We start from the raw sequence: 25,316 nt of genomic DNA, 5'->3' as shown, positions 1-25,316 counted from the left end.
AAGTGATGTATATTGTAGTATGTGCTTCAAGAGATCAGCCCTTATTTGAAATGTCTTTTTATGCAAGCAAACTATGGAGGTCAGTGGAGAGACTTTTTATGTCCTAATGACTTTTAGGCATCCATATTTGTATTCAATACCAGGTAAGCCATACCAGGGAAACACAATAATTTAGGTTTTTGGTCATTGAATATGCCACGGTGGAGACGGATCCCAGAAGATTCAGCCCTTGTTGGCGGGAGAGGCAGTAGTGCCTTATGACCTCCATCTCTCCTTTAAGACATCAGTGGTCCCCCTGATAGCACTTCTGATGGACACCATGAAGACTCAGCCCTCCTGCAGGCTTCGGTCAAGGAGGGAAGGAAGGGAAGGCATAACCCTTTAGGAAGGGTCTCCTTCAGAGATTTCAGGGTCCGGTTTTCCACTGTGGCTCTTACCGAGCACATTTTGGATCACCCCCACTTCTTCACATCTGAAGCACCAATACTGTGGGCTTCAGTAAAAGAAAATTCAATAGATACCTGCTATATATTTAAATACAAAGCAAGTAAATTAATTTAAGGTGATCTACTTCACGCTTACTCCACTAGTCCAACATTGGTGAATTGTGTCTTTTGTTCCAAACACACACAATGCATTTGTTTTAACAACATTGGTATACTTTTTTGATTTTAGTTACTAAATTTATCCAGTTTTTATATTTACTCACATATTTTTTTCTTTTGATAATTCAAAAATAATTGATTTTATTCACTTCCTCTCCGAGAAAATACTGTTTTTGTTTTGAACACCTCTTGTTTGAATGAATGATCTGCTATCATATAGCATTACATTTGATGAATCATTTTTCTCAGAAACTTTAATTTCAGGAAGATGGTAAACCACAGCTTTCATCAGTCAGATGAACAACATTTTACAGTGAAAAAATACAGTAAATGCCTTTTATATTTAATGATTAACTGTCTTTGGGTTTTAGGGACATACAACGAGTGTTCTATGATTACTAAATAAAACCTTTTTAAATACCAGTTGAAGCAGCGAGAAAAAAATCAACATATGGGTCAATTTATTGAATGATATTTACAATATCGTCTGTCGCAGTATGTGTTTGTTATCATTATTGGCTATGATGTGAAGTTGGGGTAATAACCCCTATTTCTAAATGAAACATTAGTTAAATTAATATGTATCATAAATTTGAAGGTTTTATTCCACCTGCTCTGCTGAATTATTCACTGTAGTTACTAACTGCAGCAGTAGAAACGGTATTCCTAATACTGTTAAATGACCAAACTCTATACAAACGGTTATAGAAACATAGAATTTGGTGGCAGATAATAACTATTCGGCCCACCCCGGTCTGCCTATTTTTCCTAACCTTTAACACTCAGTCCTTTGTCGCATATTAGATTCAGGATATCTATACGCCTACCCCATGAATGTTTCAATTCCCTTACTCTTTGAAACTCTACTACTTCTGCTTGGGCCTGTTCCACATATCTATCGCCATTGCAGTTTCTGTAGAAACTGGGGGAAAAAAATCGTAAAAGCTTCAATATTCTATTTGTATGATTGAACCTTGAGAATTCAACAGCAGACCTGTAAAGGTTTGTTTGCTTCCCATTCTTGAGAACGTAATAAATGTTTTGGCTAAGTGGAACAGCACCTTAAAATTGAAGTGTATGTATAAGAAATCAAAGCAAATACAAGTCTTATTAAGTCACTATTGGTTTTATCCTGAGGCATAATTAAAATATCTTGTATATTATGCAGGCCTGGTCATCTATCTATCTATCTATCTATCTATCTATCTATCTATCTATCTATCTATCTATCTATCTATCTATTTATCTATCTATCTATCTATCTATCTATCTATCTATCTATCTATCTATCTATCTATCTATCTATCTATCTATTTATCTATCTATCTATCTATCTATCTATCTATCTATCTATCTATTTATCTATCTATCTATCTATCTATCTATGTATTCCGATGGTTATTTCCATTTATTATTAATATTTTATTTCTATGTCCCACGGCTGTTTTGTTATCATGCGCAGTGGAATAGGGTATTCATTAAGCAGAAATATATGATTTGGTTTTACTGCTTTGACCAAATGCCAATTTTAAACAAAGGTTTATCAGCTGTGAATGTTTTCTTAGCAGGGTATACAATACGTTTTGAACAGCACGTTAGGTTTTCTATCTGTATTCTAGAGCAAACACGTTAGCCAGAAGATTTTTTCATTAATGAAATGTGATTTTGAGAATTGCATTGTGGTTGGTTTTTAATGTGTTTTTGTTTGCTTACGTGATTCTGTTTTTCTTTAGTAATGAACTGAATCTCAAAGCAGTGCATAATGTATCATTTCTGCAGCACTACATCCCAAAGTCCAGCAACCTAATGACAAGGGTAAGCAAATTTCCTGCGCTTTGCCATGCAAGCAGCCTTTCCTGGTTCATTCATTACATCGCCCTGGTGCTCTGTTAATGGGCATTCATTTACTGCTTTTTGACTATTGTTGTAGCTGAGATATCAAAGCTAAGAAGAATGTAGTTACATGGAATCTATGACACATCAGTGATACGGGCCGAAGTGTTTCCATTGAAGCTTTACAATCTCTAGCTCCCTGTTTTATTGGTATACCTTGTTGTCAAACAGCCTAAAATGTTCACCGTCAAACATTGTGGATGTACATTAACTTAACTTAATGGGTGCACCCCAGAGATAACCACCATGATAAAGCTATCCTCCATTTAAGACCAAACAAAGGACTATATGAGGAATAATGGCCAGACTAGATGGGCTGAACGGTTCTTTGTTAAATTCTATGTTTCCAGGGGCTGGCTGTTGCAATTCTAGCTCCTTGTGTGCTTATCACATTTAAACCGTACAGTTCCTCATTGTATGCCACAAAGAACATTTTGTCCTTGCTGGATTTGTAAATGCTGAGTTGCCAAACTGCTAAGTAGGTTGTGAATATCTATTTGGGCAGAAATAATCATCATAATAATAGTACGGTAATGTGAAATCAATAAATTTATTAAGGGGTTTGTAAGACTGTGGGTCGTAATAATGGTTTCAGTTCACAGACCATGTTGCAAGAGTTCATATTTAAAGATATTTTAAGACATCATAAAAGAAAATTGTGGATTTTATTATCACGTTGGACTTTATAGTGTAATTTGCCTGCAGCACAATGTTTCTGAAAAGTTATCCGAAGAATACTTATGTACAGATAAAGAAGTCTCCTATTTTATAAAATGCGTTTGTCATCCATGTCTGGATTGGCATATTTGTTAAAACAAAACCGTAGCAGGTCTGGGGCAACTTTTGGGGTCTATTCACTAAAGGGGGAGTTGACAGGAGAGTTTGCAGATCCTTGACTTATTATGAAGATCCAATCCCAACCCCAAAATGTAAAAACTTGGTTGGATGGCAAATTAATACTTCTGCTAGAGAGATAGTCTGTGGACCAATTAAGAGGACATGTGGTGAATTTGGTTATTTTCTAACCAACAACACTTAAATCTGATTTAATGATTACTGTCTGATCTAGAATATTGTTATCCATTGTTTGTCTTCTTGGCACTCATATTTGTAACAAAATGACTATGTTTGGGTGAAAATAAGAATCATTTTGATGAAAGGTTAATATATTGTGTTGTAGGTAAACTACTCAGTGAATGAAGCAGAAGGTAAAGTGTCGGTTACGGTGGAAGAAAGTGTATTTCACCTGTTAACTCGCTTACGCAATACAGGAACCAACTGCTCAAACATCGTGCATTTAAAACACTCTTTCCCACAGGTAAGCAGTCCTAATCTGTAGATGTTTTCAGTAGCATCTCAGGAACATATTAAAATGCATATATATCACATATCAACATGTGTAGATTCTGGCATCACTTCTGGGCCAGGATTTTCTCTATTATGTTCCTTTAGTGATTGTGCAATGATTAGTTTATACGGATCAGAGCTATTGGTTACAACTTACAACACAATCATCGAAAATAATCAACAAATTAATTTCTATAATTGGGTAAAAACATCTTATTCTACATCGTCTTTTCTATATGGGCTAAGTCCTTAAAAACATAATATATATTATGAATGACTGATCACCAGTAACTGTTCATTCTTCTTCAGGTGACTGATATATTTGGAAAGTAGAGTTTTCCACCCAGATTCTTTTAATAAATGTAATTATTTATTTGTAAAACGTTGGAGTAATTTGATTAGTGTTAAATAAATATAATATAATGCAGCACATATGTTACCAAATCAAACATGTGATAGTGTCCTACTTTGAAAGATTACCTGACTTTGCTGATGCTTTCATTTCAGCTTAGAAATGTCCCAAATCTAATAGAATTCAACACTTTTTATGAACAAAATCATAATACATGTCACTTGAGACATGTGACTATTTGGGGGAGCAATGGGATGACTTTGTTTGGATCATACACAGGACAGTTTCCAAAATTATCTGGTGGTCATCAACTGTTGGGTAAGTATCAGTAAAGATTAAGCTGTACCTATTAGTTTGCCAGATTTAATATGCAAAATACTGATTTAAATCATGATTTAATATGTAGTTTTTTATTTGTCTTTTGTCAAGTTGCCATTCCACAACATAAATATGATGTACTATTTTATATTTATGAGATCTTGGTGGCATTCCACATACCCAATGTGGTGACTGTACATTGTTTCAGAGATCTGGAGGATGAGTGACTATTTAGGTAGCTTTAGGATTACCAAATCTTGTTATATCATGTTTCCGCTGTGTAAGTTATGACTTTCCTCCCTGAACTATGTAAAAGTGTCCTGACGAGGCAGGTGGGGTTATAGCAAGTCCAAACAGGATGCAGTATTGTATTTGGAAAAGTTAACAGAGAAGTAGATGTACCTCACTAGCAATCTTAAATGACATTTGACAGTTGAAAACTGACATGCGATGCTCCAATTTGCGTAGAATGAAACATTCATACACTAGGTGTATCCTAGTGACTCATGCCAGGTGCAATGCAGAGGTGCAATGGACTGAGCCCCAGTCTTCTTCCCAATCCAACTCCAGCCAAAAGGCCTGCAAGACCTTCATCTTCCCTCTCTGGCAATGCTCAGGGAGAACAAAAATATTCTGCTCCTCCACGGCCAGAATGCCAGTTGGAAGCTTCCCTGAGGACTTGGTGGAACCCCAGGGCCAAAGTGGCCTTCTACCAGGGAGGGACAGGCCCATAACCCATGGAGAGTGGTGGTAGCCAAAAAAGTCTTAATCTTCACGCAGTTGGCCCTGGGAATTTTATGTACTTATTTCATTTTTTAAACTTTTTAACCCTCCACAACTCCCACTGGGGGATATTTGCTATATAATCTCAAACACCAAATGTTTTATAGATCCCGATTCATTGTACATGGATATAAAAAAGATAATCTTTTGCTTTTCAGGTGAGTTGTCACACTCTCTCCCCCTCCCAATAATACAACATGCTAAAGTCAACATCTATTTAGAGCATTCCGTCCACAACCATCAGGATCAGGTTTTCATTGGCTGGAATGGGAAAGACCAGGTACTTGCACTGATGCATAGTCTTCAATTAGTATTTACATAGATAAATGCAAATGTTAATTGATAAAAGTATGTTTTACTGATAAGAATATAAGAATGTTACAAATATTACTATCGGGAACAAACTGTAAGAAAGATTAAATTAAATAGATAGTAAAATGACTACAATTGTAAAACATAATGTAAAGAGAATACTGCCTCTTGAATTTTTAACCTATTTACTGTTTGCTACTTTGTAATTGCATTTTATGAAGACCTCTTGTCTTATTTCCCCACCACAGGTGGCTCTCACTGTATAGTAAAACAATAACATCACAAATAATAAGGTCATTAGACTAATACAGGATCTAGAAGGCAGTATAGCAAAACACAAGTAACTTTACTGGGTAAGAACTAGCTTCCCATCATGCTACTTTTACCCTATTATTAAGTTTCTAGTTCTGATTTAAGAAGCCCTTTAAGTCTGGTTGAGGAGAAAAGATTCAAGACAGTGTAGGCCATGACACCGGCTTCCATTAGGGTAACTTTTAAACAAAACATTTTCCAGCTATAGGCAGTTTTAATCAATAAAATTAGCTATTCAAAAAATGACTGTTCTTCTTTAAATCCTTGTTTAAGAAGTATGTATTACAGTCCATTTAAGTGTATGTTTATGTCTCTCATTATCAAGGTGGAGTTCTTATCTTCATTGAAAATTGGGAAGGAGAAAGTAGATTGCAGAGCAAGCTTGAACCACCCTTTTAATTTTTCATTGAGACATCTGGAAATCAGTTCCTTATCAGAAAGGAAAGGGAGCAAACAAACCCAACAGGTAAAGTCATTAAACAAATTCTTAGCATTTTGGTCATATGACATGGTATGATTGATTGGTTAACAGTCGTTCAATTCTGAGGATAAGCCACTAAGCTTGTATTACATTATTAAAGGTTGTCCTTAGTCAATGTTGACACATTTTTAGGCCAACAAAGAGAAGTTACATACCATTTTGAGATCGCACAGTTCTCTTCTAGAGATGAAATTAATGCGTTCCATCAGTGCCTTTGTGATAAACCCAAAAATGGCTATAACAAACCATGCGGGGATTGTACGAGTTTATTATTTTATACCAGAAGGACAGTATGCTTGGAATGCTACTCTACTTCTAAAGAGGAATAAGCTTTGGAGTTTGTTTCTGACTTTGAAACAACCTGTGACCAATTTCAAAGGTGTTTCTTTACTGTTAAGTACCATTTGGGACCTGTAACTTTAGGTTCTTCCATCCACTTTATGTCCAAACATTCTATGAGAGACTTTTTTCTAACGAAGAGAGAGGAGCGACATTGTATTTTTCTGTGGAAGAGACTGGAAGACTTTTCTCCACAGTTAAGAGTTAAGTCTATGTATGGGAGAAGAGAAGGAAGAAAAGAGAGTGGATCTTTTCTTGCAGAGCTTTGTTCAGAAGAGCAAAACTTTTGTAGTGACTAATACTTGAATCGTCATAATAAGGGAACACCTTGAAACAGAAACTGAATATTGCTAAAAGCATGAAGCCCTTATTTCCCTTTGCACCAACATTAGCTTTCTCTGGGAGATACCAAACTGATGGATTGAAAAGCAAAGTATACAGCTAATAGAACAAAGTATACAGCTAATAGAACAAAGTATACAGCTAATAGAACAAAGTATACAGCTAATAGAACATTTGAAATAGCTTCAGCACTGGGCAGCCTAGGTCCCTCCAGTAGATGGAAGACTTGGTCAGAAATACTTAGACCAAGGCAGTTGGCCAGAATGCCTCTTAATTAGGTGTGCAGTGATTCTTTGATGTGATGCTGCCACTGTTCAGGTGGCGACTAGAACCTCGGTTATTATGTGTAACAGTAATGGAAACAGTAATGAGAATATAATTACTCATGTTTTTCTCTTCATCTGGTCATCAGTCACTAAAGTATAATTGAACTTTTGAGCAAAAATATTACATTTGCATATATGTTTATTTCGCCAGTACTGGACATCTATCATTATTTTTTCTATCCTTTGGTACAGGCACAGGTTATTTGGAATAAAGGTCAACCTGTCAACGTCAGAGTCACCTTGGATGAGCAATTGATGAATAATTCTAACATTTGGAATGCCTGTGTGACCCTTGTGCCAGGTCAGGTATGAAATGTGTGATTATTAGAAACAAAATTGGACTTTCAAAAATACAAGCTCATCAGCTTCAATGTTTTGAAAAGAAAATGTTATTTGGATAAAATTAACAACGAACCGTTTCTAAAATGTTCTTATTTATCCAAAATACAGGTCAAGGTGATATCCTTAGGGAACACAATTGTGCTTCAAATAATTTGCTTAAATCAGCATACCCACGCAATTCTTCTTTTTTTCCCTCTTCTCTTTGTTTCTCCTCTTCTACTTTTTCTATAATCATTTCCAGATCCACACGTTTCTGATATTATTTATATTCAAACGAGCCTAAAATAATGAGATCCTTATGTACTACCGTTATGTCTCATATTTGCGATATGGCCTGAACCATATGTCATTTTTATGGAAATATACATTCAATTGCAATTTTATAATAGCTTTCTCATTTTCTGTATCTCAGATCAAACAGCTGCTGGGTGCCGGAAATATTCAGTTGTGTGGACATCTGGAGAAAACATACGACACATTTCATGAATATATGGAGATGAGATGGGATACCAAAAAAATAAAACAAAATCTGCTCTATGAGGTAAACGTACTTCTAATCTAATTTTTAAATCATACGTTATGAGCTTTAAATGGCCGGCAGGTACAGTGTTAGGAAATCATTGGTACTGCTGAGGAAAAGGTAAAGGCATTGAATTGATAAGACTATGTATATATTAAGTCACAGTAATACAACAAACTAAAACATAACTAAAGCACACGCACATACTCATCTAACATGCAAACACCCACTCACATTCATGCCGGAGACTCACACATACATACACAGACTATTTCCTTTTTCCCTTTGCACCATAACCACTTACTCTCTCCTATCATGGTCACAGCTTTCCAGCTCCCCTTCTCCATCCTCATCGGACCCTATCCAGAGCCCTCTCTTCCCTGTAGCTCACGCTCTCTGTGCAAGCTGCCGTCCTCCTACGTTACGTGACCCCACTGGACACCTCGGTCACTGGGTGATGGGCACCTGCGGCACCCACCTTAGCCCAACCCTTCTATGACAGAAGCCATAGGCTAGGACCCAGTGGTGTAACTACGATGGGGCACATGCCTCTAGGGGTCCAGGGCAACCTCTGCGAACCCTTGTTCCTGTCTCCTCCGCCATTTTCTAAACTATTTTTAAGCGGCACAGGGAGACAGGAATATCTCGGGGTCACATTATTTCACGTGACCCTGCGATGAAACCAAAGCTGCCAGCACCGTGGGGGCGCATGTATGTATGTTTGTTTGTATTTATGTATGTATGTGACCATATATTTTAGCACCAGGGCCCTGTGGTTTCTAGTCAAGCCCCAGTTGGGACATCAAAGATTAGTGAGTTAGTTAGTGAGCAAAAAAAACCAAGCAAACAAAAAACAACTTTAGAATATATGATAACCCACAGGCCAAATGAGTTACTAAACAATAAAATATGCATTTTCAGAGTAAATCACCCGTATCACATGTACTCTAATGAATCCTACGTGTAACAATGTAGAGCACAATAATAATAACACATTTACTTATATTACTAACCTCTAAGGGATACAATGTTAAGAACGTATTGCTAGGAAGATAGGTTTCTGTTGAATAGGTGTGGTAATTCATAGGAAATGTGTTGAAAAACGAGAGTAGTAGTTTTTATTTTCATTTGTTATTTTTTTCTCGATGACCTAAAAGGCTGGGTGTGTTCGCTTTTTAAAGAATTTTCACCTAGCCGGGTCCATTAACTGTAGGAAATAATATATTATTATTTTACATCTTTGTTGTAATTATTTTCTATCACGTGAACTAAAACAGCAACGGAATATGAACTGAAGAATAGAATACATTTATATTTACGTCAGAAATACCCGAGGCACTCTTGGGTAATAGTAGAATAGCCTGGGACAATTTCAGCACCAGCCCTGTGTTAGTCTCCTGCTTTCGTGTCTCACTGCAGCGGTCTCAAGTTCCTCCACATGCTTCTCCTTGCTCTATGTTAGTTTCACAGGTCATACACTGAGCTTGTTAGGGAACTTGGCTGGTTTGCTTACATATCTGAGCTAAACAGTCTTTGTGCTGCGGTTAAAACACCGTTCCTCAACCAAATAGCTCCCCAGGCAAGAAACTCCTTTGTTGCCCTCCATATACCATGTCTTTGTTTTTATTAATTCAGAAAGCCAATGTAGGCATAAATCTCATGTCCACACTTCAAACACATTGAAGAGGTTTCTGCTCTACCCGTTGGGTAACAGAGTGAAATTTACACATTTTTTGTGGTGATTTTAAGAGTCCTTTGGCCAAAGCACCCCCAGGCAGCTGCCTGGCTCACCTGACGCTAAGAACAGCCTGGATAACTTAACCAAACATTAAATGAGCATTTGTTAAAATACTAGACGCATATACTATAGCTGTATTTGCCGTAATAAAGCTTTGAATAAAGTCACCTGTGATTAGCAGACAATTCCTTACTTCCTTAGTGGTATCCTAAAGCCGAAATGTGGGAACATGTATAAAGAATTAAGAACTTAGCTACACATAGTACGAACTTTACCGCTGTTTAAAGTAGCACTAAAAGTGTTTTGTCTAAAAAGTATTCTTTTGTGTAACCTTTTTAGAGACGCAGCACGCAGAGCCCTGACAGCCTCCAGTTAGAAGCCACATTTGAAAATATATTTGTAGTGACTTGTTCCAAGCAGCATATCCTAACCAAAATAGACACCAATTACTTGGATACTCTGGACCACATCCTGACTCTGGAATTCTGTGATCTTCCACATGTAAGTTATTTGTTTTTGTTGTTTTTCCTTTTCGACATTGACTTCCCCTACGTCCTGCCTTGTTTACTAACGACAACTGTAATTGATATTTTTTTTAGCCTATTGTAGTCTCTGGAACTCATCGACTCCACAAACAAGAACTCAAGTCTGAAACGCGACTTAACTTCTCCCCAAATGAGAGGGACGACGCAGTATTTTCTTTAGCTTTGATTGATCATGGAACAAAAGATGCACATAACCATTCACTCAGCATAAAGGTATTTACACCGGTTAATGAACCTTACGTCTGCATCTCTTACACCGTAAGTTATTAGCTACCTGTTTGGCTGACCAAAATATCCAATTGTATAAAATACATCAGCATCATCCAAAGGCTGCACTGCAAAGACTAGGAACTTTTCCATACATCAGCGTTACCTGAATTTTAAGGTACACAAGGGCTGTATGTCTGCAACAGTTGTGGCACCCGCCTAGACAGCTGTATACCATCAACTAACAAGGAGAACCTCAACTATTAGAGGTTCTATGTTTTCTTAAATTTCAGTGAACACCAGTAGCCGTGGTGTAATAATGCCTATATTTTAATCTCCTTATTTTTAAAATATGGATGAGAAATATAAATTGATTGCAATGATCCATAAAAGAATATCCAGATCTCTATAAACTATGTCACACATAATAACTTATGTATCATCTGTCCACAGTTTAAAGCATCGAGTGATATTCAGGCCAAAGTAACAGGACGATATGCATCTTCATCAGATAACCATGAAATCCTCCTTGAGGGGAAGTTTGAAGACCACGAGAAATGGTCCATAGGAGCTTCCAATGATAATAAATGTATGCAGGTTAACCTTTTTCAACATGTGGAAGGTAAGATGAATTGGCAGGTTTTTTAAATGTTTTTCTGGTCTCAATTAAATGTAAAACGAATTCCAAAAAAAGCAAGGAACACAGTGTTACTCCTGCCCCATATACTATTTAATTTCTGCCCCTCAATCTGCTTTCCCCTGACTGATATGCAGATCCCTGATCTGGATTTTGAGTAGAACTGCCTTCTGCTTTTAGATCTTTCATGCAGTAAGTACATTTGAAAAAGGTTTCAGAATTTTAGAGCACACTGGGGGTATATGACACACTTTGCGCTAGGATGCCCTTCCATCTCACATTGAGTAGCCTACATTGGGTGTCAGCAAGATAGCCAAGCTTTAGTTTTCTGGAAAATGTTAGTTCAATGAGTTAGGACATATGAAAACTTTACTTTGTTAAAAGACCATTGGGCAAGGTTAAAATATGTTGAACTGTCCAAGCGTCGTATGGAATACCCTTCAATCAATGGATTGTTTACTTTTTGCTTCCGAATTTCCCAAGTATCCAAAATGGAAAAAGAAGGGAATTTAAAGCACATCAAAACAAAGCTTTCTGTTTGTATCTTCAGGGTCTTCAAATAAAAGGGGAGTGGAGCTCTACGGGTGTGTAGATGATCAGATTGCATTGAATACCTATCTGCAGATTAATGGTACACAAGAAAAGTTAGGACACTTTGAAGTTTCCACCGCAAACCAGAGCCTGAGTCTGTCTTATGAAGGCTGTGGAGAGGCTATTGTCAAGCTAGAGGTGACGTTATGTTTCTATTAATATGCCATGCTGTAATTCTAAACCAATGTTTTTGTACTAATTCTGGCCTAAAAACTTTGTTATTATTGTATGTCATGTATGAGGTAATCACCAAAAAAAAAAAAAACTTACGAGCTAAAGTTTATGGATAATGTTATGGCTTGTGACTTTAAAGCACAATAAGTTAGTCAGAGATCTTGTGTTCTAGGATAATATAAAAGCCAATTCCAGATCCAGCTAAAATGTAAATATTTGATTTTCTTCAAATCAGCAGCAAAACCAAAATACAATATAAACAAAATAAATCATTGCTCCTCTGAGCACTGACTAAACACAGGGTTTTGTTTCCTCTCTAGGTTGGGGTGGCTTCCCCACCTCCCAACAAAACACTCCAACAAAACACTCCAACAAAACACTCCAACAAAACACTCCAACCAAACAAAATAGACGCAGTGAGGTTTTTCCCCAGCAGCTTTCTTGGCTGGAATAAGAAGGAGAGTGAATTGCCCCAAGCTGGGCTTTTTAAACTCTCCTAATTAGACCAGGTGAGCTGTAGTTGGTCACCGGTAAATCCTGGTCTGGGTTTTAAAAGGCTGTTGGAGCAGCAGCCCACCCGGCTCCTCTGGATACTCCACCCCAGGGACCCATTCCACATTTGATAAGACTCAAATGATAAATGATAAGTCATTAATTGTGCTTATCTTTCCATGGGGCTTCATTTTTAGCCAAAATTAGCCAAAGTAGGCCGTCACAGGCTTAAAAACAAAGTTCGATGACAGATAGAAAGCATCCAGCTCTGCATGTCTGCCAGTTTTTTTTCCTGCTGTAAAAAAACAAATCTTTTTTGTTGGTCCTTAGGCAATTTCTATTACAACACATAAATAGATAGACCTTATGGATAAATAGACATGGTAGAAAAAAGAAAGGAAGTAAACGTGTAGATACATGTGTATCTGGATACATCATTATGCAAACCAAATATACACACATACATGCATAAGTATGACATTTTTTGTTTGTTTTACATTTTTGAAACAACAATGCAGATCTCCAGTAACAGTTTGGTTTACTGGCTTGCAGAGCAGCATATTTTGAAGTGAACATGTTGGTATGCGTGTTACATTGTTGATTTATAGTTTTACTGTTCTGCATTTGTTCTCTTTGCTGGGTGGAAGTCACCTCGTGTGTGTTTATTCCCTCTAGAATGCAGGGTTAAATCATTGCTTATTATGTTTTATGTATTTTAACTTGATCCAATTTTATGTCAGCACAGATATGTAAATAAGAGAACTGTTTTCTGTATTCTGTTTCAGAATATGCTGGGAAACCTTGCTTCACATCTGAACACACAACTTGTCGAAATTAATACAAAGTTTCAGTCATATGTTGGTAGATTTCAAAAAACTGTAAGTAGTGCTTAAAAATTAGCATAAAGACCTGTTGTATCTGCAAAAGGGACAGGGGAAGGCTGTAACCTTCAAGCCAAGTAGCCCTCCGGTCCATCCCCAATGAACAAACACACAGACTAACATACACACTTACTCTAACATACTGACAATTTTCAGCACATCCCATGTTTGTGAGTAGGATGGGCCTTTTTAAAGAATTGTGACCAGGCCTGCTCAGTGGTTTCACTATAGAGGTTTGCAAGAGAGTTGTGGTCCTTGCATTCACCATACATCACAAAGAGCAAGTTTCTCCTACAAGAAGGTCTACACGGGCCCTGCATACCCTTACAAAAAAAATACTGCAGTTTTTCTGAAGTAATACTGCAGTTTTTTGGACATGAAAAAACTGCAATACTGCACTTTTACTGCAGTATTACTGCACATTTACTGCAGTTTTACTGCATTTGTAATTCACTGTACTGCAGTTGTACTGCAGTTATTTTTGTACGGAAGTACAAATGCAATAAAGCTACAGTACTTTGAAGTACAACTGTAGGTTTGCAGTATAAAAAAAAAAAGTGCAGTAATACTGCAGTAAAACTACAGTAAATGTGCAGTAATACTGCAGTAAAAGTGCAGTATTGCAGTTTTTTCATGTCCAAAAACTGCAGTATTACTTCAGAAAAAACTGCAGTAATTTTTCGTAAGGGTAATGCATTGTTCAATACATATAGTAACTTTCAATAACTCGCTGATTTAAATACAGGTTTATACAGGACCATCCAAGCTATTCTTGTAGTCTTTTGGAATGCAAAGTAAAGTCAGTGAGATGAAACGGCAACTTTTCTACCAATTCTCTCTTTGGTGAATAAACTCAAAACTAATCAAAGCAATAGTTAATAGGCGGGAACAGTTTGCAAGAAGTTATTTCATGAAGAAAAAAAACCAAAAACATTTCCAATATCCAGTTTCCCATGTTTTTGTCACAGGTGCAGTCGTATCACTTTCTCCATGAAGCAGTTGGGTGGCCTTTGGCAGTCTCCCAAGACATGGCCAGAGCCTTACAGTATAATCCAAAAGCATTTCACCAGATGTGGAAACAGAGTGGGCTCAGACAAATGCTTCGACATGATCTTCCTTTATACTTAGAAAAAATGAATAACTTAGTTCAACAAATACAGATTGAATTACAAAGTAAGATATATTTCATTTGTCTTGTCTGGCCCAAGACTTAGTGACTCAATATACCCTACATGATGCAGAACAAATGTACTTAAAAAAAGATACACTGTGGCCTAAGATTGAGTCATTTTCTCCATGTAATCTGGCTACTCATACTTTTCCTTTAAGAGGGACAGAAATGAAATAAAGGATTTTTGCTTAGCCTTCCTTATTGCTATAGTTAGACTGATAACTTACCAGACGTGAAGAAATGTTCCTGTTGAGAATTTTTTTGGTGTATAACTAGGACATTTCCTATAAAGATGTGATTTATAGCCCCATATCATACTTGGCCATAACCTTGGTGACTGTTTAAGATGTTTGTTATTACCACATCACGTTTTATATCGTACAACTTTATGTATTTGTGTGTTTTTTAGGACCTCTTGCCACACTGAAGGATGCTTATTATGATGCAACCCTAAAACCTTTGGATGATGTTTGGCAAGAAAAAACAGAAGCTTATCTCAAACATATCCATGCTCTTCTCCCCAGCATAGTGAAGGATGAATGGCTGATGGAGCCAATTAGAAGAGTTTTAGATGGCATACGGGCTGGATTAGATTTGGTGAGTATTCCACCAGTGCATTAGGAACCAAAACTTACACTGATGTTTAACGTTTAGTTTTCCAAGCTTTCCAATTAATATGTGGTGAGCTTGGTTTCATTGCTTAAATTTACCTTTGAATTCTCTAAAAATGTCAACTTTTAATTTAAGGGGACTCACCAGATTTTGAAATGGACAGAAGCCAAGCTATCTAGAGCAGTGGGCAAGATCCGAAAACCTTTGAGCAACCTGTTCAGCTTTTCCAGGTGATGTATTAATAATCATAGGTAGCATGTAACAACCAAAACAAATATAAAGGAGCATATTGCATGTACCTAATGAAGAAAAATATTAATGATCAGTTAATGGGTACAATGGTATACACTTTTGTAATATACTTAGAAAACATAAAAAAATGAGGTTACAGGGCAATGAGGGGAAATGAGAATGGGTACAAGCAAACAATACTCTGAAGCAGCCAAATACTCTCAGTATACAGAATTACCAAGAAAAATTGCTAAAAAATACAAAGAATTTTTTTTTTCAGATGAACAAGACCAAAGGTGGATTCAGAAAGTGCTTAGTAGAATTTTTTATTGACTTTAAAAGTCATGTCCTTTTGCTGCAGTTTGATAAGAGTACCAATAAACATGTAGTTCATGTGTGTTTGAACACAGAATCTATTCCTTGTAAATCTTTGTCTGTTATTTAGAATTTGCATATTTCGCAAGCATCATTAGATTTTTCTTTGAACATAACCGACGTTACAGAACATTTTCACTGCAGGATGACTGTTTTAGGGACCTGTAAAGTGTATTTGCAGCGTTATCATGGCTAGAATTAGTTGGGCAATATTGTAATAAGAGAACAATACGTAATGCAATCTATTTAATACATACCATAGACAGAATTAAAAGAAAATCTGCTTGTCTGTTTAAAGAAAGACAGAAACGAGTGTTTATGGAAATTGTCTAGATTTGAATGTTATTAAGAAAACATTAACATTTTCAGTGTTTTGCAAATAGTAAATCACGAATAAGTGCAAACTCCAAATGACACAAAATGCCCAAAATACTATAAGAGACTCATTTACGGGCTCGGTTCCTGTAAAACCACAGCTGTTGAGACTGAAGATCTTTATGACGGTAAACAGTTGGTACGTTTTGGTACAATACCCCATAAAACAATAAGTAAACTATTCACTGCTTAAACAAATTGGTATTGTTATAGAAAAAAAAAGAAGTTTCACTTTGTCTAGTTTCCAGTAGTGGTTACACAGCATAATTCTGCACTTAAGCCTAACTGCAGGTGCATAAAGAGCAAGCAAGCAAATTAGTTTGACATCATTCTGCTTATATGTTACCGTAACATAGACTCATAGAATCTAAAGACTGAATGCAGTCTATAAAATAAAGTATTTGTCTTAAATTGAGTATAACAGTGTAAAGCATATGGTTTTAATTTGGTAACTTGTATTGGGTCTTAATCTGTTCCTGAGAACTAATGTATCCCAAGACCTTCATTTAAAGATTATATTAAATGTTCTCTTATATTCTTCCATATAGCAACTGTTCTGTAACTGTGAATTTCCCAATGATGCCCCAGGATTATCAGTTAACCGACCTACCAAATTTCACACATTATATTATTGAGGAGAAACTGATGAAGCCACTCAGAGATCTGTATAATGTGAATCCAGTGGCAGAGTATTACAGATTCAAACGGAGGATGATGGAAAGTCCTTTTGAATGTAAGTACATTATGGTTTAACACAGCATTGGGTTTATGTAAAGTGGGATTCTGATACAAAGTGGCAAAAGTTGAGCAATCAGCAGGAACACTCTATTGCTAAAGCCATGCCTGGGAACTGTCTGGGCTTCTTGACTCCAACCTTACTTAACCCTCTTCAACCTGGATTCCGTTCTCAATATTCTACTGAGACCACCTACTCACTGCTAAATCCAAGGGCCACTACTCTATGTTAATCCTACTGGACCTTTCTGCTGCTTTTGACACTGTGGACCACCCTCTTCTCCTAAAAACTCTCCATCTTGATCAACATGACACTGCTCTCTCCTGCGTGTTTCCTAAAACTCAATCTCTTCAAAACCAAACATCTCATGTTACCTCCCTCCTTTTCCACCTTTCCCCTGCCTTCGTTCCTCCAAAAAAAAAACACTGCTTACAAACTTACACATTATCCCTCTTCCCCCCATATTCCTTAGCTCACCTTCCCTAGCCCCTCTCCTGCCTTCAGACAATACTTATACTAGTGTGGCTGGTCCATCCATACCAAAGACCCTTTTACCTCTTGTGTAATGTACCCTCACTCTGGATTGTAAGCCCCTTTGAGCAGGATCCTCCTTCAAATATTTATGTTATATATTACTTATGTCCTGTTTACCCATTGTACAGCACCGGGGAATATGATGATGCTATATAAAACAATAATTATAATTGTTAGAATAATTTAAATCTCATACTTCTGTCAACAGACCATGCCATGTTGATTGGAAGCAAGCACATTGTGACTTTTGACGGAAATATTTTTGACCTTACAACAAAATGTAGTGTGCTGCTGGCCAGAGACTTTGTCAACAACAAATTTACAGTGATATTGAATCAGGGAACCAGTACCACAAGATCACTGCATATAGATATGGATCAGGTTGCTATTGATATACATCCTGGACTCAAGGTAAGGATGAAAATGTGAAACAGATATAGGCTCAGTGACTACGTCATTCCACCTATTTCTAGTTCCCATTATCATACTTTTTCAGTTAATATGCCAACACCTGGTGCACGGATATCATTATTCAAGTCTGGTCTATGGGAGGGAAAGAGAGAAAATAAAGCTAATCTTTGGCTCCAAGGACAAAGAACCTTCCTTTTTGTTTTGTTGAAATATGTCCCAAAGTGTCCCCGCATCTACCAATGGTACCAACATTGCTTTTGTAGTCCATTTAATTTGTTAGCGTATGTGTATGTTTCCACAGCAACCCTTATACTTCTTACCTTATATCCTTCATATCAATGTATAGATAGAAGAGGACTGTCAAACCCTAGACCTTCCCTTCTCCAGGAACGGAATCATCGTAAAAAAAGATACTTATAAAATTGAAGTTTCCAACGAAGATGGAACAGCTGTGAGATGTGATAATCTTCATGAGATTTGCAGTATTACAATAGCTGGATGGAATCACGGTGAGGGACCTCGTATGCCATGTGATTCATCTGAGGCTTAATAAATTGAGCACAGAATGTTTTAAATAAGAAACCTTATTTTGTGATCATTGTGTACAAATCGTTTTAGGGGTATTAATAAAATAAGGGCTCTATTTTTGCTTAAGACTATTAAATAAGTAAACAAAAACTGTAATTTACATTACTTCTAGATTTATGATTTTTGAGCCTGAGTTGCGCATAATTGATATGGTCTTCTACTCTGTCTGTAACAGAACCTCTGCCTAATGAAAGTAGCATTCTTTAGTTTGACAATACTTCTTGTTTGAATTAGAAGTCCAGTGTCCAGTGTCCCAGCCAGCCTCCTGAACAAAGTTGCATATGATGGCTGGAGTGTCCCTTTAAGTAACAGTGTTCCTTCTTGTATATTCATTTCTTTTAGATTAGCAGGGAATTTGGGGATATAATATGCCATATTCACGTTATTAGATATTTTGCTTATCCTTAGTTAAAATGCAAGGAATATTTAATTGTGATCATTTTATTTGTAGGGATTTCAGCAGGTCTTTTCGGCACCAACGACAATGAAGCAGGGAATGACCTTGTGTTACCAGATCACTTGCAGAGTAACAGCACACATGACTTTGCTCAGAAGTGGCAGGTACTTATTCTTTTAATAATTGCTGCCTTTATTATTTGCGCATTGATTCCGTCACGCAGCATTTTGTGATATGGAGAAACGATGGGTTTCTAAAAATCTTTTCATAGGATGTCCACATTTATCGCATTGTACAGTGCTGTGGAATATGATGGTGTAATATAAAACAATAAATAATAATAATGCCACTGCATAAATTGTAATGCTACATATGCACTGAACTATATTGCTTCTACACCTAGGCTCTTTCTTAGCAAAATGTTCGGTTTTGTAATTAAACCACATTACTTTGTGTTTCTCTACAGTGTAATAGTTGCAATTTCAGTATTTTGAGTCATTTACACAGCAAAGCAGGCTGCACACCTAGTTTCCTTTTAATAATGGAAGTAACCTATTTATATCACAACGGTTCACCTCTACAGCTAATAGAACAAAATCACATTCTGTAGATTGGACATCATTTAACTTTTCTTCACTTACTTCTAGATCACTAACTATTAAGCATTTTACAACACTGTCCCCACCGCTGACTTTTGGATCACATTAGAACATGTTTATGGATGTTCCATGAAATTATGATTAATAAGTAACTACTTTTGCTGAAACAATACATTTTACAACAATGGGTTCTCAAACTGATGTAGAATATTTACAAATTACACATATTTTCAAATCTAGCAAATCATTGTAAAGTTCATTGTTTTTTCTTTTATCGCATTGAACAAGTAGATATATTTCTTCGGAACATATTAAACTCTTCCATGCGATTAAATTTTGTCTTTAGTATATTCCCCAAACTCCTTTACTACGATCATATCCTTAGTGCTTTCCATACTTAATTCTTTAAAAAAAAAGCTGATACGTAACTATAGTGAATCTTTTGAAATTGTTTTGCATTCAAGCATCTATGTCTACTGCTTCGTGCTCCTATAAGAACGCGTATTTGACTTCACTTTCCACCAGGTTGACACTCAGTGTAGCTCGGGAAGAAAGAAAATCAAGGCCTGTCCAAATGTGCCGCACCAAAAACTGTGTAAAGTACTGTTTCAGGGAACCAACTCAGCTCTCATGAACTGCTTCAAAGTAGTAAGTTCAAAGCTCTGTATAAATTGGTGTAAATCATATGCGACGGCGCTATCGCTTTCCTTCCTCTGATTCTGCATCCCCTGAACTTTTTCGCTTCCTGTTAATGCGCTTTTCTTGTGTGTTATCAAAGTCAGGCTGTGATATCATCTCAAAAGGCATGGTCCACAATGCTGTGTTTATTGCGTTGTATTGCTAAAGATATAATATACATAATATTGATATACATTGATTCACAATACATTTTAATACTTGCAATGTTATGGCCAATCTTCCAATCGAAAACCAATCTCGGTTACATGAATATACTTGTTTTGTTGTGTCCTAGATCTCCCCAGCAGTCTTCTACAGAATGTGTATGGAAGATGTATGTGACTCACACGAGATCAGACCGGTCTGTAACCTGGCAGCTGCATACGTCCAGTTGTGCAACAGAAATTTTGTCCCCATAGAAATTCCTTCCCAATGTGGTAAGATCCTTTAAACATCAGGCGCTACATCTCCCCTTCCCTTTATCTGCACATATCTGTCCTGGATTCCAGACAGGGATGCTGTAGATATGCTCGCATTGCCGTATCTGTACTTTACGTTCCAAAACAATCCATCAGTAGGATTCTCAGGGGCCAATATTAATCTATGCTTGGTTTCTTTCATCAACATTTGTGTACATCTGCCAAATGTTCCAATTTTTTGGATGAACTTTTCTAAAAATGAATATTCAGCTGGAGAAAGGGAGCCATTTCTTTCCAAGATCCGTGAGCTAAAGCCTTTTGGTAGTCCATCTAATTGTTCTTCGTGTCAATTAAGGTTTGAGAACATTTCCTAATGTAATAAAAATGTACGTGCCAATAAATGCTTGTTTTAATCCTGTTGCATTTATTAAGTATAATACATGTTAAACTTTTCTGTAATAAATTATAGTCAGAGGAAATGACGATGGATTATTTTCATCCCACCCTTCAGATCATAGCTTTGTATTTTTTAATTACAATATTTGAAGATTTCTTAAATCCTCCTTGGTCTTAATCATGTTTGGGATAGCCTTATACCTATCCATACATGCTTTAATAATTCCCCTTATTATGTTTTGTCTTTAGATTACTATATTTCTGTTTTACGTTTTAACATTGAACTGCAGCGTCCTCTCTCTCAACCATTCTCCTAATTTACTTACGTCCCTAGCCATTTGGCTTATTCCACTAGAAATGTCTACCTTGTTGCAGATCTTTGCATTGTCAGTGAAAAGATATACCTGGGTCCCAGATCACCGAAGAATCCCCAGGGGTGGCATTACCATATAGGCATTGAGCGTTAGGATCATATTCCTTAATTTATGGATAATGTATTATTTTCATTAAACTGTGTTAAATACGGGGCCTTGATAAGTCTTTCTGCTTAGGACCCTCAAAAACCTAGAACAACAAGGGTTCTCACCTTCTTTCTTAAATATTTAGCCACTAACAACCCCTAATTCAGAAGTCATGATTTGAAATTTGTTAAGCAACAGTCTCTGTTAAAATGATCAGTTCCTTAGTTTTGTGTCTATATATATACATATAGACACAAAATATATAAGACAGACTTGGGTAACTAAGTAATGCGGTCATTGCATTGTTTTCAAACAGAAGAGCTCAGTAGCGGCTTTAAAGGCTAATTTAACTTCAAAACAACCACTCACCTTCAAGGTAAAATACACTGTTGAATATAACTTATATAAGTTATCTCAGATAAATTCCTAAATAGCCCACTAAAAGCATACTTGCAGTTGACATGAATTCCAGTAGTGCAATGAAGTTCAAATGGAGGCCTTGACTTTATTTTCTTCTATGTTATTTGTGCCAATAGTATAATGAATTTACTGTAGATGGAAATTTATTATTAAGGTTTTAAAATAAGCTGACAAGATGTAAAACATTTTTTAGCGCAACTTAGTTTATGAGGCACTTAGCAAAAATGTTTTTAGACGGCAACCTCCATAATTTAAAACATGTTTCAATAAAATGTGATTACTTAATATATAGCTTATGTAATAGGAATATGGAATTCTAGAAGTCTGTTCTGTGCCGAGAGCTGTTCATTGATGTTCATGATGTAAAATATAATGGTTCTCCTGCAGTTTGTTGTCCTCTACGCATTTACTGAAAGTAATAGATGCAAACACCAACCTCGGCCAAGTCATCCACTCATGGAAATTAAGCACAATAGTAATTTATCTGCTGAGTCGCTAATGGGAAATGTTCGCTTTCTGGTTGGATGATAATAAAATGAAGACGTATTTACAGACACTTCTAAAGCATATTACCACATTGTTAAAGAGATTCACGATACAGAGCGGCTTCTCTTAACAAGTCCGCTCCTTGGCTTTCTATAACTCTAATCAGAAAATGGGATAAAGATGATTTAGTCCGAGGGAAAGTTTAGCTGAAGGTGACACATGATGTTGAGCCAACATACTAAAAGGTATATACGTCTCTTCTTCCATCTGAAAAATAAATCCAGTTCCGATGGACACTTCATATTGAAAAATGTTCCCTTTTTAAACGTTTTATTCTTTTTGCAGCCCATTGTATATTTTATGATATGTTGTCCAACATTGTATATTCCAAATAAGGCCTGACTAATGCTTTTTAAAGACAAATTAAGATCTTGTTTAGCTTGGCTGCGGCTGAATTTGGAATCGACCCGTTCATATAAATATTTCTTAAGTATTAAATCCTCCAGTCTGACTCCATTTTATTTATAATAACCTGGTGCGCTCCTATTTTGCAGCTGTCGCTATTAAATCTCCTCTGCCATTTCCTTTCTTATATTTTTAAGATATCTCCTTGGCAGCTGAATTTATTTCTTCTAGTAATTTAGCAAGAACATATATCAACAGGTCTATAGTTTGGAGTTTGTGTTCCTGATTCCTTTTCAAATGAGAGCACACTTAGCTTATCTCCATTTTTGTAATGTGAAGACAGAGGTCTGGCAAAAATAGTGAGGACCATTGGGTGAATGCCATCAGGGCCTGGCAACATATAATCTTAACCCCTTAAGGACAATGGGCGGTCCCTAAACCCATTGAAAACAATACATGTACGAACTTTGTCATTAAGGGGTTAACATTGTGCTTTTAGACATAGTTTTGTGTTTAGTCAGTGATCTAATATAACACTTGTCATATTTATGTTTTGTTTTTTTGTTAAAGGATCCCCTTTGACACTTTACTTATGGAAACTAAATTGTTTAGTACATTGCAATTGACTATATCATCATTGATGAGCTCCCTTATCTGTCTCTTAAAAATGATAAGATGATCCAGAGGCAATGCATTTTATTTTTCTTTATACCTTTTTCGTGAAACACTACTAGAACAGTTAATAGCGCTATAATTTGATTATTACACTACATAGGTGCCCATTAGCCTTTTCTTTGACTTGTTTTTTCCTTTTCTTTCAGTTTGAAGATTTGCATACGTGTTTACAGCTAAAGTTGTTGAGATACAGAATATATCTTTTTCAAGACATCTTTGTAAGAGGATAATCATAGTCACATCAAGGAAACCTCAAATCACGGTTGACTAACCAAAATTATTGTTTAGTAGTTTAACAGGGTACAACCATGAATTTATTTAACAGTTTGCCTGTTTACACATGTACTGTTGTGGCACATTTTATATTTTTAATAAAGAATTTTCTTTTGACATGATTGTTTTGTGTTTGTTTCTCGTATTGAGTTGTGTTAAAAAGAAGGAACACCCACTTATTAATATGGTTTTACATCAGGACATTATAACAATCATCTGTTCCTTAGCAGGTCTAAATAGCTAATATGACCACAGATGAACAACAACACATTATATATTACATTATGACATGATTTATGCAACAAAAATAAAGCAAGGAATGTGATATTAAGGACCTGCTAAAACAGTGCTTAGAAAGAAGAGATTACTACCCTTGTAATTTCTGTAGGAAACGCCAAGTGTTACACCATTTGTATTTAACATTATCTGGAAGTAAGAGCTAAAAATAAGTATATTGGGTAATTAATTAAACTTTTCATTGTTTATAAAGCGCCGACAGATTCTGCAGCGCTGTACAAGTTGAAAATTTTACAGATAACGACAAGTACAATACAGCAATTGACATCCAGATACAAGAGGAATGAAGGGCCCTGTTCCTGCAGGAACGTACAATCTAGATGGATAAGGGATGAGAAACAGGAGGTGAGGACTCCGTGGTAGTGAATGATGTTAATGTAGGGCGAGATAAGGGTTGTAAGTGGGTGAGAGAGAAGTTTTGATGTTTTATGTCAATGGAAGGCTTCCCTGAAGAGAAAAGTTTTTAGGGAGCGTTTGAAGGAGGGTAGAGTTGGTGAGAGTCGCACAGCACCAACCCTCTGGAACTCCCTTCCTCATGATGTCCAAGAGAAGTCCTGTAAGAGGAGGAGGTGATGAGTGAAGATGCGAGGAGCAGGTCATTGTTGGATCTTAGAGGGCAGGCTGGAGTATATCTGATGATGAGGAAGGATAGGTAGAGGGAATTGGCGTTAGTGAGAGCTTTGTAGGCTAGAGTGAGTATTTTGAATTTCATTCTGCTATGGATGGGGAGCCAGTGGAGGGACTCGCAGAGAGGTGCGGCAGATGCATAGCGTCAGCAGATTTCCATAGCGCTGTTACAATCAGTGGAATAATTTAAAATCACAAATAACGAACTGGTACAAAATGAGTATTGGGTCCTGCTCTTATGAGCTTACAACCTAGTCGGTGGTTAAGGGGGAAGTGAAACAGTAGGAGAGGACAGTTGCTGGTCGTTCAGGTGGCTTGATTAGGCTGATAGCTGTGGATTGCATGGGGAGATGGTGTTGCAGTCAGGGGTGTGCGTAGAGTATTTGGCACCCAGGGAGGATCCTGTATGTGGCACCCCTCCCCCCTCCGGTTAACATTTACTAAACAGATATGGTACAGCATAATTCCTATCACTATATGATGAGCGAGACATTGACGGTGGTGCAGCGTAACCCCCATCACTATACACTGAGCTAGAAATTGATATGGTGTGGCCTCTGCCCCTGAAGCAGCCTGCCTGTGCCACCTCTGCCCCTGAAACAGCCTACCTGTG

At 36.8% G+C, this 25,316-nt stretch overlaps 1 protein-coding gene across 1 annotated transcript in view; it reads left to right on the top strand.

Moving 5' to 3' along the window:
- LOC128501125 (uncharacterized) overlaps window positions 1–23,896 on the top strand; it is a 68,007-nt gene extending 44,111 nt beyond the window's left edge. The window contains exons 43-64 of the mRNA XM_053470484.1: window positions 2,339–2,420; window positions 3,679–3,816; window positions 4,353–4,515; window positions 5,457–5,578; window positions 6,248–6,388; window positions 7,603–7,716; window positions 8,165–8,293; window positions 10,350–10,511; window positions 10,610–10,768; window positions 11,216–11,384; window positions 11,950–12,128; window positions 13,442–13,534; window positions 14,506–14,710; window positions 15,118–15,305; window positions 15,456–15,550; window positions 16,850–17,034; window positions 17,780–17,982; window positions 18,329–18,491; window positions 19,022–19,131; window positions 20,092–20,214; window positions 20,540–20,681; window positions 23,653–23,896. Of these exons, the coding sequence (XP_053326459.1) occupies window positions 2,339–2,420; window positions 3,679–3,816; window positions 4,353–4,515; window positions 5,457–5,578; window positions 6,248–6,388; window positions 7,603–7,716; window positions 8,165–8,293; window positions 10,350–10,511; window positions 10,610–10,768; window positions 11,216–11,384; window positions 11,950–12,128; window positions 13,442–13,534; window positions 14,506–14,710; window positions 15,118–15,305; window positions 15,456–15,550; window positions 16,850–17,034; window positions 17,780–17,982; window positions 18,329–18,491; window positions 19,022–19,131; window positions 20,092–20,214; window positions 20,540–20,681; window positions 23,653–23,657 (3,070 nt within the window). The 3' untranslated portion in view covers window positions 23,658–23,896. The remainder of the gene's footprint in view (window positions 1–2,338; window positions 2,421–3,678; window positions 3,817–4,352; window positions 4,516–5,456; window positions 5,579–6,247; window positions 6,389–7,602; window positions 7,717–8,164; window positions 8,294–10,349; window positions 10,512–10,609; window positions 10,769–11,215; window positions 11,385–11,949; window positions 12,129–13,441; window positions 13,535–14,505; window positions 14,711–15,117; window positions 15,306–15,455; window positions 15,551–16,849; window positions 17,035–17,779; window positions 17,983–18,328; window positions 18,492–19,021; window positions 19,132–20,091; window positions 20,215–20,539; window positions 20,682–23,652) is intronic.
- The last annotated feature ends 1,420 nt before the right edge of the window (window positions 23,897–25,316 follow it).

This window comes from Spea bombifrons, chromosome 7 (genome assembly GCF_027358695.1).
Source record: "Spea bombifrons isolate aSpeBom1 chromosome 7, aSpeBom1.2.pri, whole genome shotgun sequence".
Lineage (NCBI taxonomy): Eukaryota > Metazoa > Chordata > Amphibia > Anura > Pelobatidae > Spea > Spea bombifrons.
This window is presented reverse-complemented; position numbering and strand designations above follow the sequence as displayed.